The sequence below is a fragment of the Opisthocomus hoazin genome, chromosome 26 (genome assembly GCF_030867145.1).
Source record: "Opisthocomus hoazin isolate bOpiHoa1 chromosome 26, bOpiHoa1.hap1, whole genome shotgun sequence".
In the NCBI taxonomy this organism is placed as follows: Eukaryota; Metazoa; Chordata; class Aves; order Opisthocomiformes; family Opisthocomidae; genus Opisthocomus; species Opisthocomus hoazin.
The window spans coordinates 8,091,209-8,108,171 of NC_134439.1; the positions used below are offsets into that span (position 1 = coordinate 8,091,209).

Below are 16,963 nucleotides of genomic sequence, written 5' to 3' on the forward strand. Positions count from 1 at the left end.
AGTCCTCCTTTCTTCTGAGGCAAGTCTTCCAGTCTGCTCAGGAAAGAAGGTGGCTTTTTGGAGAGGGTTAGGGTGGGCACAAAAGAAGACCCTTCCTCAGTCCCAGAGGAAAGACAGGGGAAGACTCAATGCACTGGGCTGCCTGCTGCGCCCTGTCTCTTGGAGCTGAGGAAGACATGCCTGGCTACTCCACAGGCATCGGGCAACAGTCAGCCTTGCTGCATGTGTTTCCAGATGGGCATGGAGCACCGGGCCCTGGAGCACGATCTGTCAGTGCAGAGCCCATAAAAGCGCATTCCTTGAGGGAGGAGCCCATGGTGGCAGGAGGCCAAGGGATGAGGTCAGCAGCCCCTCTGTCTCTTGGGGAAGGGAGGTCCTCTAGGCCTGGATGGAGCTGTGCTGGGGGAGGAGGCTCAAGTGGAGAATGGCTCCAAAGGGTGGCAGCAGTGGACATCTAGAGACAATACTACCTGGCGACAGCCCACAGCCTCATCCCCCCTTGCCTTCCTTTCCATTGCCTCATCCATTGCTGTCCAGATTGGCAGGGCTGAGGCAATTCACCAGTTAGTACTGGTATCGGCCACACAAATGGACTCACCACTCCCTGTGAATCCAACAGCCCCATGGGCACTGCAGCTCCAGGACAGCACCCAGCGCCCAGAGACCCATGGCTGCTCTCTAGTCCTTGGTCTCCTCCAAGCCTGGGGCAGCTTGCCTCGGCTTCTGAGGCGGCACCACTGCCAGGCTGCAGCTCTGATCCAGAAAGGTTCTGTGCAAGTGCAGTTACCCCCTTTGCAACATTAGCAATAGTCTACCATAGAAAGAACAGAGATTCTGACAGACGACTGGATATTTTTGAGGAAAAAATCTCGTCCCCTCACCAAGCAAGCAGTTCCCGAGGACTACTGCAAGCATGGCCCTGATCACAAGCACATCTCCTGCTTGGTTCTCACCCTTTTCAGTGCTGCACAGCTGAAGATGCAATTTGGGGTATGTGGAAAGGCTTTTAGCCTATGCGGAGATTGACATGTGCCTTAGGAGCTGTAAGAAGCTCGTCCTAGGAGAGAGGATGCTGGCTTCGCAAGTAGGGATGCTCAGGCTGTATGGGATGTGGATTATTGCCAAAGACTGATGGACATTTTGAAAGAGGCTCAGCTCAGTGATAGCCAGCAAGCAAGGGGAAGACGACTGTGGCAGCCAGCAGGCAACGCCAATGGTCTTCCTGGTGGCAAGGAAATTCTGCCTCATTTTTGGCACACCGGTGGTGGGGTAGCAAATCGCCACAAAGGAAGCCTGATGAGGAAGAAATGCGGTAAGATCTGGAGGTGCTTATTGCTCCATGCAGTGACAACGAGGAGGTGGTTCCCCATCAGGATTAGAAGATACATGGAGAAGATAATGGCACCTGGGGCCACGTGCCCACCCAGGGAGGACAGGAAGCCCAGCAGAAGGAGATCAGTTACAGGTGTCCTGCTCTTCTTTGCCATTACTCTAAATATTACAAAGGAGGTTATCTGAAAGTGAAAAAATAATCTGCCCGAAGGAAGACCCTAACTAATACAAATGTCACCCAGAGATTGCAAATAGTCACCTGCATGATCATCCGCTCTAAGCTTTTCTGTCCCCAGAATGCACTCGCTTAGGACTGATACCTGTAAACATAAAATTTCCACTTACCACAGTGATTGTAATTAAACTAAAGTAGATCCTTGCTGTTTTGAGAAGACAGGAAAGATCTAAGATAAAGAGGCTCCTCAATAACACTACTTAGACAAACTTGACTTGCTGATTTGAGAAAACAGGAAAGCTCTAAGATAGAGAGGCTCCTAAATAATTCTACCCCAGACAGCTCAGCCTTGGGAGGACAGATGTACCAAGCTACAGAGACAAAGAGGCACCAAGAGGGCAACAAGACCGGAGCAAAACTACCTGGAAGGACACGGCATATGTAATCTTAGAACTGCGTTTGCGCAGAAACAAAGGTCAACCAGCGGACACTGTGATGAGGAGTATAAGCCTTCATCTTGAGACCCCCCAAGACCACCCGAGGACGCTAACAGACATGTGTGAAAGATATTAACATAAGCTAATTACTTCTTAGGAAAATCATGAATATGCTAAGTATTTCTTGGAAATATAATGAATATGTATGTTGTGATTGTATTTAACCTGAAATGGCAGGGTGTTTGGCATGCACATTTGGAGGACAGATCCCCCGTGTGCCCAGCGCTGTAATAAAGAATACCTGCTTAGTAGTCTGCTGACTATTGAGTCTTCAATTCCGGCTTTTCACGGCATCATTTCTGGCGACCCAGGCGGGACCCACTCTGCTGGGCTGCAGGACCCGCTGACAACAGGACTCCCTAGGGTACCCCCGGGAGTTCCCGGAGGGACTTCTCGCCTCACTTGGATCACTGCAGGAGCAGACAAGGACCATCTCAAGGAGTAAAGGTATTCTTTTTTTTTCCTTTCCTTTCCTTGCCTTGCCTTTCCTTGCCTTGCCTTGCCTTGCCTTGCCTTGCCTTGCCTTGCCTTGCCTTGCCTTGCCTTGCCTTGCCTTTCCTTGCCTTCCCTTGCCTTCCCTTGCCTTTCCTTGCCTTCCCTTGCCTTTCCTTGCCTTCTCTTGCCTTCCCTTTCCTTCCCTTGCTTTCCCTTGCCTTCCCTTTCCTTTCCTTTCCTTTCCTTTCCTTTCCTTTCCTTTCCTTTCCTTTCCTTTCCTTTCCTTTCCTTTCCTTTCCTTTCCTTTCCTTTCCTTTCCTTTCCTTTCCTTTCCTTTCCTTTCCTTTCCTTTCCTTTCCTTTCCTTTCCTTTCCTTTCCTTTCCTTTCCTTTCCTTTCCTTTCCTTTCCTTTCCTTTCCTTTCCTTCCCTTTCCTTCATTTTCCTTCCCTTTTCTTCCTTTTCCTTCCCTTTCCTTATCTGTTTTGAAATGTGAGACCGGTCATTTGGAGAGTTCTTGTAAGTCGTAGGAGACGTCCTACACTGAGCACTGTATCCCAGGCTGCTAGTGCCTGAGGGTATACATCTTGGTACGTTGGTACAAACACGAGTTGAGCTTTGTACTTCTGGAATAACGTACTTTCGGTAGTTGTACGTTGGTACAACCACAGGTTAAGCTTTGTACTTCTGTAATAATGTACATTTGGTATTGGTACACTTATGAAACCCGCTTCAGTTGTACTGCTGGCGATACAGATTTGTTGGTACTGACCTCGGATATCTCGGATATCTCGGATACTGGCTCATTAACATATTGTTAGGCACTTTTGGAGGAGAGATCCCCCGTGTGCCCGGCGCCGTCATAAAGAATACCTGCTTAATAGTCTGCCGACTATTGAGTCTTCAATTCTGACTTTTCACGGCATCAGGACAAAAGTGAACATAAATGGATTAATAGGATGCTAGAAAAATGAATAAGCACGGTGGGTTTTCTTCCACTTCATCTACTCCCAACACGCTGCTCTCGACAGTTTAAAGAATATCCTGGGAAATGTTTTTCAGATGTGATCCTTTTTGAACCTGAATTGTGCTGTTCTCCCCTGTGTGCTTTTATTCTCGCCAAGCGTAATTGCAATTACCCAGTTCTCAGAAAGGTGTCAGATGGGAGTCTTGTCCATGTTCTTTCCTGGCTGTGCTCCTGGTCCTGTCCTCCATCTTCTTATTTCTTCCTTATGGTCATGTTTCTCAAAGGCTTCTTATTGTCCTGTTTGGAGTAGCTTTGTCATGTCCTCTGGTGGGCTTCTCCCGGGCTGGCTGCCAGACGCCCACCCACTCTTTCTCAAGCCCCCTCCTCCATAAGGCAGGGGGAGAAAAGAAGATGAAAAGACTCATGGGTCAAGACAAAGACAGGGAGATCAAATACCAGGTACCCTCACCGGCAAAACATATTCAGCCTGGGGAAGATGCATGTCAATTATCAAAACTCAAAAACAAAATAAGATGGTGAGAAACAAAGACAAAAAACAAGATCAAAAAAAACCCAAAAACACTTTTAGGTATTTAGGTATGTTTTTCAACCATACCTGGCAATTTCTTTGACCTCTACCCTCAGCTCCAGGTAGCGAGTTAGACACTGGTCACCTTCAGGCAATCACCATCTCCGAGGTGCGGAGGAGGGTCTCCTGAAGGCACCGCTGGGCTTGAAAGCAGGCAATGCTCCCCACACTCTCCTCCTGCCTGCACTTCCAGGCACATTATCTCTGCATATTCATCATCCCTGCAGTGGGCACCTTCCTGCTGTCCCCAGAGACCAAAGCTTCACTTCTTCCTCACTGAAACCCGCAAGCAGTGGCACTGGGTGGTTCACCAGTGCACTCAGTGGTTTGGCCATGACAGGGCATCTCCAACTCCTCACTCTTCCTGAGATACCAGAGCCCTGTTTCAGGCACAGTCTGTCCGCCAACAGACCTCACACACCAACAGGATCTGCAGCCAAATAGCGGAGGGCAGATCAGTGCCAGCAAGGTAGGAAAACTCGCCCCGTGCTAAGCAGAGCGTCTGGAAATGGCTCAGTGGGGAAGGGGAAGGTAAAAGTGAGCAGGAGAAGACATTTGCTCTCATCTTGCCTGAAGCACTCCCTCTGTGGTTCTGCCTGCTCTGGTACGGAAGAGTTTTTGTCCCTCAGGCAAGAGCCCACTGAACCTCTTCATGGAGGACATCCAGGGGTGATCCTGCAGGCGGCCATGTGGAAGAATCAACCCCTGAGCTCTCCACACACGCAATGTGCATCCGGCTTTCTAGCTGTCGGCGCAGACAAGGAAGCAGAGAGGATGTGAGCATGTTAACTGAGCGGGTCAATGCAGAACCTCGGCCTGCCTACACCCTTCCATCCCTCTCATTCCTCTTCCATCCCTCTCAGGCATAGGACATCTCTTTTCTTCACATGCTTCAATCTCTTTGCCTCCTGCTGATGCTCTCTCTTTTGTCTCTGCTTCTCACACACTCCAATTTGATACAGACTGTCCACAAAGGGACAAGCTCATTCCTAGAAAAGCAGTGAAGAGCTGTTTTCTGTCAGGAAACAGGGATGCGTGGATTCCTCCCATCAAGGCTGTGGTAATTCCCCTGAGGTGGAGGAGGGACAGGAAAAGCAAAGCTAGAGCTTGGAACATTGGTGGGAATCCGGCTGAACAGGACATCTTCCCCAGTCTCTAGCTGATGGGTCTGTTTCACAGGCTGAGCATTTGGCTGATGTCCAGGTGCACGCCTAGTAAGAGATTTTCCTTCCTCGGGCTGTTTTGGCTATGACATAAAGCCACAAGAGCAGTCAAGTCTCGCAACAAGGGATCCCTTCTGCAGAGGAGGCTGAGGGAAGAATACGAGCACGACAAGCCAGTCGCATACATCTTTTGAACACTCATTGCCCTGCTGCACTTCCCTTCAGCTCAGGGGGTTGGATGGAGCCTGGTGGCATCCCTCAATAGCTCTCCCACAAGTCCAGGCCCTGCGTGAACGTCACGGTTTCATTGGGCTACTTTGCTCCTTGCTCAAGACCCTGGGTCTGATCTCAGACACAAAAGTCACACCAGCATGCTGTTAATGACAGTTGTCTTTGCTGCACAGGCTGCGGAGCCAGAGACCCAGCCTCACCACAACCGCAACACGCTACTGCTGGACAAGCTGAGGTCTATAAGCAAAGAGTGCTGGGGAGGGAAACACTCCACAGGGAACACACACTCACACACACCCTCTTTCTGTGTTGTGCTACTTGCATTGGGTAACCATGTGGCCTCAGCAGAGAAGCAGCTGGTGCCGTCCTGCAGCTTGGCATCCCACACATGGAAAAGCATCTGGGAGTTCTCCACAGACAGCACAGAGGAGAACCTCTCTGAGTTTACCCAAGGTTTCCATTTACCCATGCACAGCAGCATCGCAGAGGCCTGCGTCCGCACCTCCTCTTGCTCCAATCCTTGCTAGCCTCAAAGACGCATCTCACCAAAGGCTGCAAGTCCCACCAGGACTGCCAGAAAAAGCAGGACTGCGTCATGCTTTCCCTTTCACACGTTGCCCACAGTCATCCGAGAAAGAGGGTGTTGGTGCTTGCAGGTTCCTATCTTCTCCTTCCTCTGCCACCTGAAAGCAGCCTCCCAACATACCTGTGGGGAGTGGAGAAAATCTCTTCAGCTGCTGCTCCAGACAGACCTCCTCACATCCCCAAGCTGCTGACCCAGGGAGGCTCTCTAGAGAGATGACAGACTGGCGCTTATCCCAAGGAAAGGAATCAAGTTGCAATCTTTGCTACACCACAGTTTCCATAGGGCCAGGGCCAGGTTTTTCAGCACTTGAAGATTCTTACTTGAACAGTGCGGCAGCAGCTGGGCTTTTAACAGCCCCCAAAGTCAGAAGGTGTTTGAGCATCCCCTCAGGCAGACACACCTGCTGGAGAAGTGCTGCCTCCAAACTCACCGTCACATGGTCAAAGGGGTCTTGGCCACCTCAAAATTTAGGTAGTAGGCAAAGGAACAGATCATACAGTCCACTGTCAGGCAACAGAAGGCTGCCAAGAACCTTCCAGCATCTTGCATCTCATGGTGATCTCAGTGACCCCAACCATTCCGTGTTTAGGGAGGTGTTCGTGATCATTTTCTCTGGCCGTATGGTACCCAGCTGGACACGAGGTCTGTGTCCTGGGAGTGGAAAAGGCCCCCTTCAAGACCACTCCTGTTCACCTCTGCTATAGGTACAGTCTGAACTGATACAGGACCAGGCAGAGACAAAAGATCCCCAGGGTCTGGCTGGACCCAGGACTCTCTTCCCAAAGGCCTCTTTCCAGCTGTTTCAAAGCTCTGCTCTTCAACACCTCATCTCTGCTTGGCTAATTTCATAGCGATTGACTCCTGCATATCAACTTGACTTCCTCTGAGCCTCCCCAAAGTGTCTTTACAGCAAGTGTCTGCTTCAGGCACTCGTTCAGTCTCCAGGATCTCACAACATCCACACTGACAGAACAGGATTCAAATACCCTGGGGAATAAAACAGGCCCCAGGCATGCTCCTGGCGACCTGCAGGGCTTGCACAGGGAGAGAATGCGGCAAATGAGCCCAGCAAAATGTTCCCAACAGCATTGTTAGTGTTGCAGTAGGGTCCAACACTCCCAGCAGAAGCCCACCTGCATGCAACAAGGAGCAACCATCAGAGAGAGGTGGGAGGAGCAAGAGAAAAGGGTGTGGCATGTCATCTTACCCGGGAGTCCTTAGGCATGTGGACGAGAAGCAGGAGAGCGGTGCCTAGTTCCTGACAACTTTGCCACAAACAAGCCCACAGGAATGACCCAGGTGCACATCACCTGCCACCACGGGGTGCCACCAGCACTTGAGCTGAGTCTTCTGCCTGCGATGATGTCTTTCTGCCCCAGAAAGCAAAGGGACTCTCATTCTGGAAATTACAGAAGCCTTCCTATGGGGAAGCACGTGGCATCAGCCAGGAAATGAAAAGGCAGCAGTGCAGGAAACCAGGACACAGCCCATGCCATTAGCTGAGTCGCTTTGTGTTTGATGTGAACTTGTCAGAAAATTATTACTTCCCCAAAGGCTGCCTCTGGGCCTGAGGCAGTGCAGGACTACTATAAAAGGCAGCCCAACTCTCGGCTCTCTCATCCGCTTCTCTCGCCTCCTTCTCATAGGGAATCAGGTGAGTGTGAAGCGTCTTCTCCTCCTGCTCCAAGATCAGGTCTTTCCCCAATGTCTGTCTCAGCTGACAGGGGCTGTCCCAGCACCAGGCCGGGAGCTGTGTCTCATGGGAGAGGGAAGGGCAGAGAACGTCTTCCACTGGGAGAGCCTGGCACTTAGCTGAAGTGACTCTTCGGCTTTCAGCTGGACAGCCTGTGCTGGGCAAGTAGGGACCTTGGCTTCCCCATGGTGAGGTGCAATGCTGCTGCTCATGTGTCCCTGTTTTCTGCTTCCCCCTGCCCTCTCTCGCAGGTGCTCCTCCAGGCCAGAGACATGTCCTGCTGCAACCCGTGCCTGCCATGCCAGCCCTGTGGCCCGACCCCGCTGGCCAACAGCTGCAATGAGCCCTGTTTCAGGCAGTGCCAGAGCTCCACCGTCGTCATTGAGCCCTCCCCCGTGGTGGTGACCCTGCCCGGACCCATCCTCAGCTCCTTCCCGCAGAACACCGTTGTGGGATCCTCCACCTCCGCCGCTGCTGGCAGCATCCTCAGCTCTCAGGGAGTGCCCATCTCCTCCGGAGGCTTTGACCTCTCCTGCATTACCAGCCGCTACTGTGGTAGCAGATGTCAGCCCTGCTAATGCTGCTGACGATGACCCCGGGCAAGAACCTCCAAGACCTCAGAACATGGTGATCGACCGAAGATAGAGCTCTGGGGCGTTGCATTTAGAGCTTTGGGCCATTCTTCTGCTTCTGCTTCTGCTTCTGCTTCTGCTTCTACTCTCCTCTCTCTCTCCTTCCTATGCTGTCGCTGTCTCCCAATGCCAGTCTCGTGGAGATGTGTTCGCCTCCCTCCCTCTGCAGGGCAAGCAGACAGAACCCCTGCAGAAGCTCCAGCACATCTCAGTGGCTGTCCCTGGCACTCCCTGTGAGCCACCTCCTCTTCATTTTCAGACTCATTAAAGTTGTGCTGCATCCAAGCCCAGGCCTCCGAGTCCTCCTTTCTTCTGAGGCAAGTCTTCCAGTCTGCTCAGGAAAGACGGTGGCTTTTTGGAGAGGGTTAGGGCGGGCACAAAAGAAGACCCTTCCTCAGTCCCAGAGGAAAGAGAGGGGAGGACTCAGTGCACTGGGTTGCCTGCTGTGCCCCGTCCCTTGGAGTTGAGGAAGACATGCCTGGCTACTCCACAGGCATCGGGCAACAGTCAGCCTTGCTGCATGTGTTCCCAGATGGGCCTGGAGCACAAGGCCCTGGAGCACAATCTGTCAGTGCAGAGCCCATAAAACTGCTGTCCTTGAGTGAGGAGCCCATGGCGGCAGGAGGCCAAGGGATGAGGTCAGCAGCCCCTCAGTCTCTTGGGGAAGGGAGGTCCTCTAGGCCTGGATGGAGCTGTGCTGGGGGATGAGGTTCAGGGAGAATGGCTCCAAAGGGTGGCAGCAGTGGGCACCTACAGGCAATAATACCTGGCGACAGCCCACAGCCTCATCCCCCCTTGCCTTCCTTTCCATTGCCTCATCTCGGGTCCACAGCCAGCACGCACAAGCACAGGCACAAGAGATAGGTACCTCATACGGTCTTGGAGTGCCTGGCAGGGCCCAGCTGCTGTCCAGATTGGCAGGGCTGAGGCAATTCACCAGTTAGTACTGGTATCAGGCAAACAAATGGACTCACCACTCCCAGTGAATTCAACAGCCCCATGGGCACTGCAGCTCCAGGACAGCACCCAGCGCCCAGAGACCCATGGCTGCTCTCTAGTCCTTGGTCTCCTCCAAGCCTGGGGCAGCTTGCCTCGATTTCTGAGGCGGCACCACTGCCAGGCTCCAGCTCTGATCCAGAAAGGTTCTGTGCAAGTGCAGTTACCCCCTTTGCAACACTAGCAATAGTCTACCATAGAAAGAACAGAGATTCTGACAGACGACTGGATATTTTTGAGGAAAAAATCTCGTCCCCTCACCCAGCAAGCAGTTCCCGAGGACTACTGCAAGCATGGCCCTGATCACAAGCACATCTCCTGCTTGGTTCTCACCCTTTTCAGTGCTGCACAGCTGAAGATGCAATTTGGGGTATGTGGAAAGGCTTTTAGCCTATGCGGAGATTGACACGTGCCTTAGGAGCTGTAAGAGGTCCTAGGAGCGAGGATGCTGGCTTCTCAAGTAGGGATGATCAGGCTCTGTGGGATGTGGATTATTGCCAAAGACTGACGTACCTATTAAGGAACCATGAGGGCATGAACCCTCCTTGTGTGGATTTCCTAGAAGAACCTGGTTAGAGTCTGTTTTTCCATGACACTGATCAATGAGATATCCCACCCAGCTGTCTACCAGAGCTGGGGAAGGTATCTCCTGGAGGTCTGCATTTCAATTAGGGAAGTCTTTTATTTTATAACAGAAGTGTAAATCTCTGAAAGAATTTGCAGCAGGGGTCTAATGAATTACAGAAACAGACATATCTTTTTCTTCTTTTTATTTGATAGTTTCTGGATTCATTTGTGTCTCGTTGTCACAGCTGTCTCATTAGCTCTTATCTTGATTCAAGATATGTTTGACCATGGCTAGTGTCTCTGTCAGCAGCCATTGTTCCTCTACACAAGACTGTTTACAAAGTTGACATTTACCTTCCTTCTCCCTTGTTTCCAAACATATTTGTTAACTTACAACCACTAATACTCAAAATACTATGCTCCATGCCAGATATGTTAGAGTTCTTCCACGTTTAAAATGTAGCACCTGTCATTAGCAGTCCATCATTCTACTATTCCATTGACTTGGCTGTAGAAATACTTCAAGACATTTGGCAAAGTCACCAAAGAAAGAATTTCTCTTCCCAAATGCAGACCCTTGAAACAATAGATGAGTAAAAAGTCATTCTTTACAGTCAATAGGAGGAGATTAGCTCTTTGAAAGAGCAGTTGATTTCACCATTCTTCGGAATATTATTTTGGAACAAGATGAAACATGTTTTCAGAGAATCATAGAATCGTTTATGTTGGAGGAGACCTTGAAGATCATGAAGTCCAACCCTTAACTTAACTTTGTCATTTCCACCACTAAACCATGTCCCCAAGCTCCACATCTAGAAGTCTTTTAAATACCTCCAGGGATGGTGCCTTAAGCACTTTCTTCCATTTACACAGGTCTGATAAAACAAGTCCAGGTGAGCTTCTCAGATGAAGGCATCGCCATGTGATGAAAAAGAGAAACAGTATAGGTTTTATTTGACTAACCTCTAGGTCTCCAAGTGAGACACTGCAGTCTGAACTGATTGTCTTCTCCTCCCTGCTAGAAGCAACAGTACTTCTGGAGATGATTCAAGTATACCCTCTGTACATCTGTTCTGGAATGGGAGAAATCTCTCTCTAAAAGTACCAATTTTCATGCACATGTGCTGATTCATGAATCCAGGGCATCTACATATCACCACCAATATGGGGCAATTGAACCAAGCCTCCTATACTTCCTGTTCTTTCTTCTTGCAGAGAACATCTGTAAAAGTTTGTCTTACCTTCACAGCGCCTCTGAAAAACTGGAACAGGGAGGACTCTTAGGGTAGTCCAGGCTGTCTTAAATGAACTGGGTGATGTTTGCTGGGCAACAGACCCAAATCAGTGGATGGGATCCGCTTGAAGAGCCATCACCCTCTAGCTGAGCACCCATCTGTTGTTATGTAGTTGATGGGGTCTGTACCGCTGCATTTTCTCATGGTCATACACTCAACACCTCCTTTCCTCATGTTGACTCCTGCTCTGGCTCCAGGCTGCCAGGAAGCCAGCTGGGTCACCATGGACTGGGCTTCAGGCACTGGAGATCTGCAGCTGGGCCCACATACATGATCCAAGGACATGGCAATGTCCACTCTCATCAGGTCTACTGTCCTTCACAGTAGTTCAGGAAATGCTTTAGAATGCCCTCTGAGGCTGAATCACACCTGCTCTGGAGTGTCGGCAACTGCTTCCTTTCCTGGCTGGGAAGATGTTTCATTTGTGGGTGAATTCTGCTTCCTGTTAGAGTCCTTTTCAACCCCAGGGAGCAACCGCAAGAGGGACCTCAAATGTCTGAGGGCACACGAGTGCAGGACATTGAGGGCTGCAAACAATTCCATATCAGTTCAATCTGTAGTCCTCTGACATAAACTGGCATACATAAAGCACTGCTCAAGGCTGGCAGTGAGGACCCAGGACCTCTAGGAGAGGTACATTGACCTAGACCAACAGTGGAAAGTCAGTGGGTTACCCTAGGCCCTCTCAAGTGAACTGAATATCCTTCCTGAGACACAGTCCCAAATACATTGGGTGGGATCCAGATGCAAAGACAGCATCCTCCAATAGAACAAACACCCACATGCAGTGCTAGGGTGGAATTGCCTGAACACAGGACCCTGGAAACAGTTCTGTTGCCCATGGGCTGTTTCAGGAATACATTTGGGCCAGAAAGCTATGACGCAAGGGTTGGAGGCAACTCTGCCCCTCTTGGAGGGGCAGTGGGAGGCCAAAGATTTCCACTAGGCAGTAGAAATGCTCTAGCGCACAGGCAACAGGCTCCCTCTTTCGGCCACTACTGCCCAGGTGAGGACCACACGTGGAGTCCTGGTGTGGGCATTCTGTGCTGGTACTCACAGTTCAGAGTGCAACCCTCAGCAGAAATTCACCCTTTCTTTGAGATTCATCTCACCCATCCTGAAGAGCCAGGGCACAAAAGTCCATTTGCACTGACCACCCTTTCCTGCCTTGCCGGGCAATGGAAAGACAAACCAGTCAAGGCACCATGGACTTCTCATTTTGAAAAGGTGGTTCAAAACTGTGGGGACATATGGGCAATTCAGCTCACTTCAGTCCTGATAGGTCTAGGCCCTAAGCACCAAAGTGAGGTTAGAGTGGCCTCTCTACTCTGAGGACGGAGTCTGGCACCTCCAAAAGGTGGCTTATCACATCCCACCTTGGATGTCATCATAGACTGGAGAAAACGCGTACTGCTGGTTTCTTTTTCTCTCCACTCAGCATTGGTAGACATGGAAAAGATGACTGTCATGAGCCACAGAAGCCTGATTCTGATAGAATCATTTCCATTGTAGTCTTCTGCAGAGGGAGATCTGAATCACCTTGCTGGGGTCTCCCTTGTCTTTGCTGCAGTGTTTACAGAAATTATTCCTTACTTTTCTGCCTCAGTTTCCTTTTCCTCAGAGCAGGCTGAATTGCTACAGAGGTCTGGGGAAGGGTAGCCCTTGCTGGAGCTGTTGACACATTTTCCACCAGCTCAGAACTTCCTTCCCTCAGGGACTAGTTACACAGTTCTCGCTCACTGTAATCCCAAGGAGAGAGGAGATGCAGCAAGACCCTTCAGGAGGATGATTCTTTCTAAAGGCAGCATGAGAGTTTGGAGGGCAGGTAAATTCATGTGCTACTGATGACTCAAAGCAGAAACTGATGGAAGCAGAGTACAGGAGTGTAGCTGTCTATGTGGCAGGAGTTGGGGTCTGCAGAGACAAGAAGGAAGAGAAGGAAGAGGACAGGAAGAAACTGAGAGTAAGATCCAGCCCCTGGGTTTTGTTTGCAGGTACCATCGAAGTCAGTGCTTCACACTGAGGGTTACAGGTAGATGTTGTATGTGCACAGGTAAATTTGGTGTTGTTAATTTTCTCATGGGAGTCTGCATGGTGTCAGTTATAGAAGACCTATGCCTCCTTCTTGTCCTTTCATGGATGTCTTCCTTCCTGAGCTCACTCCTTCCTCCAGATACTTTCTGTGTCCCTGGCACTGCTGAGCTCTCGGGCACCGAGGCTGTTACTGCTCGTTAGAGCTGTGCCTCTGCTGTGCAGAAGCCAGGCCAGGGGTGCTCCCATAGGTCAGCTGGGCTGCAAGAATGGCCTGGGCAGGTATGTGGGCCCAGGGTGCCTGCACAAGTCACTTTTCCTCTCACAGTGAAATTCCACTTACCTTTATTTCTCCCTCGTACACACACTTATGTCTCAGGGATCAGTCTCCCATCTTCAGCTTTCTCACATTAGACCCTATGCCGCTCTCCAGGTACAGCACCGATTTTGGAGCCCTCTCTCCACAGGAGTACCTCACAGAACAGTTCATCCCAGCCCAGGAGAGGGATGTTATGGGGTTAGTATGATTGTCCATTTTGAGGTGCCAGTCCTTCCCAGCAACTCTCTGTTCTGTGAAGGTGCCTGTCACTGTAGCCTCCAATTCCCTGTAAAAGCTCTAAAGTGATAAGATGGGAAACCACAGACAAATCAGTGTGTCCCTCCTCATTTTTTTAAGAAATGCAAGATGAAGGATTGGGCAGAGGGCTTTGTTTCTCAGCATTGGGCTTCCCTGCACGGATACACAGATGCCTACTGGGCATTTACTTCCATCATGTACTAGGTACTGCTCCTGTCCTGTCTCAGCTCCCACTTCCTGTCCCTTTCCCTATCAGAGTAAATAACTCAGAGAGCACGTCCTGAAGTGTGGAGGTGCAGATGCTGTGCTGTTGCAGGAAGGCAACCCAAATGCACTCAGACACTGCAGCTGAAGGAGAAAAGATATGGAGCACATGATCTTCATGATCTTCTCTGACCTATTTCCTTCTTTCTAGAACAGTCTTACTTCTTCACATTGCCTCATTGATTCAGATGTCCCTTTCCTTTCCTTTCCTTTCCTTTCCTTTCCTTTCCTTTCCTTTCCTTTCCTTTCCTTTCCTTTCCTTTCCTTTCCTTTCCTTTCCTTTCCTTTCCTTTCCTTTCCTTTCCTTTCCTTTCCTTTCCTTTCCTTTCCTTTCCTTTCCTTTCCTTTCCTTTCCTTGCCTTGCCTTGCCTTGCCTTGCCTTGCCTTGCCTTGCCTTGCCTTGCCTTGCCTTGCCTTGCCTTGCCTTGCCTTTCCCTTGCCTTGCCTTGCCTTGCCTTGCCTTGCCTTGCCTTGCCTTGCCTTGCCTTGCCTTGCCTTCCCTTCCCTTCCCTTCCCTTCCCTTTCTTTTTTCTTACAGAGAATATGAAACCTCTCATGTGGGATTCCTGGAAGAACAGGGACATATTGTGAGCAACCCAGACACTCTGAATATGGACTTGATCAGTCTGTAGCAGTACAGGCCTCAAGGACATCGGAAGGTCAGCTGCGGTTAAAAGATGCTCTACAAATAGTGACCAATCATAATCGAGTGTTGTCTATATAATCCAGATGCTCTGCTAATAAAATTTGGCTATTGTCTGATCATATTGATTGTGTGACGAGTCCGTGACTTCCGCGTCAACACTCTCAGGTGTGTGTGAACGTCAGTGCTTTCTCTAGAAGATGCTGCCTCCAGAACTCCTTTATGAATCAACACATCAACAAGAGCTCTGTCTTGCAGCTCTCCTACCTGGCAAGTAGAGAAAAAAAAATCTACAACACAGCATGGAGAGAAGGGAATGGGACAACAAGAAATTGCTCATGGAGTTTCACTTGTTGGGACTGGGGGATGCCCATGAGCTCCAGACAGCACTCTTTCTGCTCTGTCTGACCATATACACAGTAATCAGGGTGGGGAACTTCCTCATCATTGTGCTGGTGGTCACAGACCCGCATCTCCACACACCCATGTACTTCTTCCTGGTGTATCTGTCCAGCCTAGAGACCTGCTACAGCTCCACCATCCTACCCAGGCTGATAGCCAGCTTCCTGACCAGAGACAGAACCATCTCTGTGCAGGGATGTATGGCACAGTTTTTCTTCTTCAGCACTTTTACAACTTCTGAGTGTCACCTGCTGGCTGCTATGTCATACAATTGGTATCTGGCCGTATGTCAAACCCTGCTTTATGCAAGACTCATGAACTGGAAGGTATGTCTCCAGCTGGTGGCTGGATCATGGGTTGCAGGTCTTCTGATTTCTACAGGAATCACAACTTTCGTATCTTGGCAAAGGTTCTACTGCCCCAGTGCAATTGACCATTTCTTCTGTGAAGAAACTCCATTGCTAGAAATCTCATGCAGTGACACTAGGATGGTTAGATTTCCTGTCATCGTATTATCTTTCCCAGATGTAATTTTCCTATTTCTGTTCGCTCTGGCATCCTTTGTCTACATCATAGCTGTTATCCTGAGGATCCCATCCAGCATGGGGAGGCACAAGGCCTTCTCCACCTGCTCCTCTCACCTCACTACGGTCTTTGTTTTCTACGGGACCGTCATCATTGTTTACATGCTGCCCAGAACAGTGCCATTGAGACAGCTCAGCAAAATGTTCTCCTTTTTTTACACAGTCTTCACACCTCGCATCAATCCACTCATCTACAGTCTGAGAAGAGAGAGATCAAGGGGGCACTGGGGACGGTGCTCAGGAGGGCTGCTACCCACACTGACAGCTTCAACTAGTTGTGGATTTCAGGGCACAAATCTGGTTCTTCTGCAAGCTAACAAAGAGAATATGGAAAGGAATGCGTTCCATCCCAGGAGCACCTCTGCAAGTGTCTGGCTTCACCTAGGTTGTGCAATGGCAAGAGGCAGAGGGAGAAGAGAGCCTTAGGGAAACAGATGCCCATTTGAGAAGAAAAGGTATTATCTTTCTCTGGCTTGCTTTTTCCTTAGAGGCAGCGGAATGGTTGGGGTTACTGTATGTGGGAATTGAAACCAAATGCGGAACTTCTCTATATCAGGGAAGTGAATAAAGCAGTCTGGGTTGAAACGTGACCTTGGTCTTGGACAAGTGTGGCCCCATTTTTTCTGACTATGAGTTCCTGGGGTGTGAACTGTCTTCCTTTAGTCATGCACATTTCCAGTGAGGAAGTCATTCAGGCTATGACCTTGGTGTCACTTATATTCAGTGGAAATCCTTGGCTCAACACAGCTGCTAACATTCCTGCTGGTGCCTCCTTTGACCACTGAGTATCCCACACATCCAGGTGTTCCTGTCAGGAAGATTTCGAGACATGATGCAGTGGCCTGTATGGATATGGCGAGCAAATGGACACATGAAGAAAAGTGAAGGTATCTGAGAGGGCCCCTAGCCCTGACTGTGGCCAGCAGCATTCACATCTGTAACATCAGAGACTCCAGTGGCAACAGGTCTGTCATTAACCCACCCTGAGATCAGTACTAAACACAGGTGACACATGTTATGCCTTTAGAGCACTTCATTCTTCCTGCAGTTTGGAAGTATTTAAATTTTTCTCACAATGTCCTGATGGATGAATTGTTCCAGAGTTGTGGCACTCTGACAGATCTGAAATGACTTATTTTGCAGAGGAATAAATTTGAGAGCTGAAATATCTGAACATAAGCAGCAACTTGCAGTGTTACGTTGGAGCTGATGTGAAATGCCAATAGGCTGAGTCTCTGACAGACTTGGACTTGCGGAATCAGGTGGAGTGGAGAAGACCCTTTCACTGTTGTGACACTTGTAAATC

General features: G+C 49.7%; 1 protein-coding gene and 1 pseudogene across 1 annotated transcript; both read left to right on the forward strand.

Moving 5' to 3' along the window:
* The first annotated feature begins 7,196 nt into the window (after nt 1-7,196).
* LOC142364285 (feather keratin Cos1-2-like) lies at nt 7,197-8,244 on the forward strand (annotated as a pseudogene).
* A 6,729-nt stretch (nt 8,245-14,973) lies between these two features.
* Nucleotides 14,974-16,442, forward strand: LOC142364286 (olfactory receptor OR9H1-like). Its single transcript, XM_075443591.1, has 2 exons — nt 14,974-16,042; nt 16,321-16,442. The coding sequence occupies exons 1-2, from the start codon at nt 14,974-14,976 to the stop codon at nt 16,440-16,442; spliced, it is 1,191 nt and encodes a 396-aa protein (XP_075299706.1).
* The last annotated feature ends 521 nt before the right edge of the window (nt 16,443-16,963 follow it).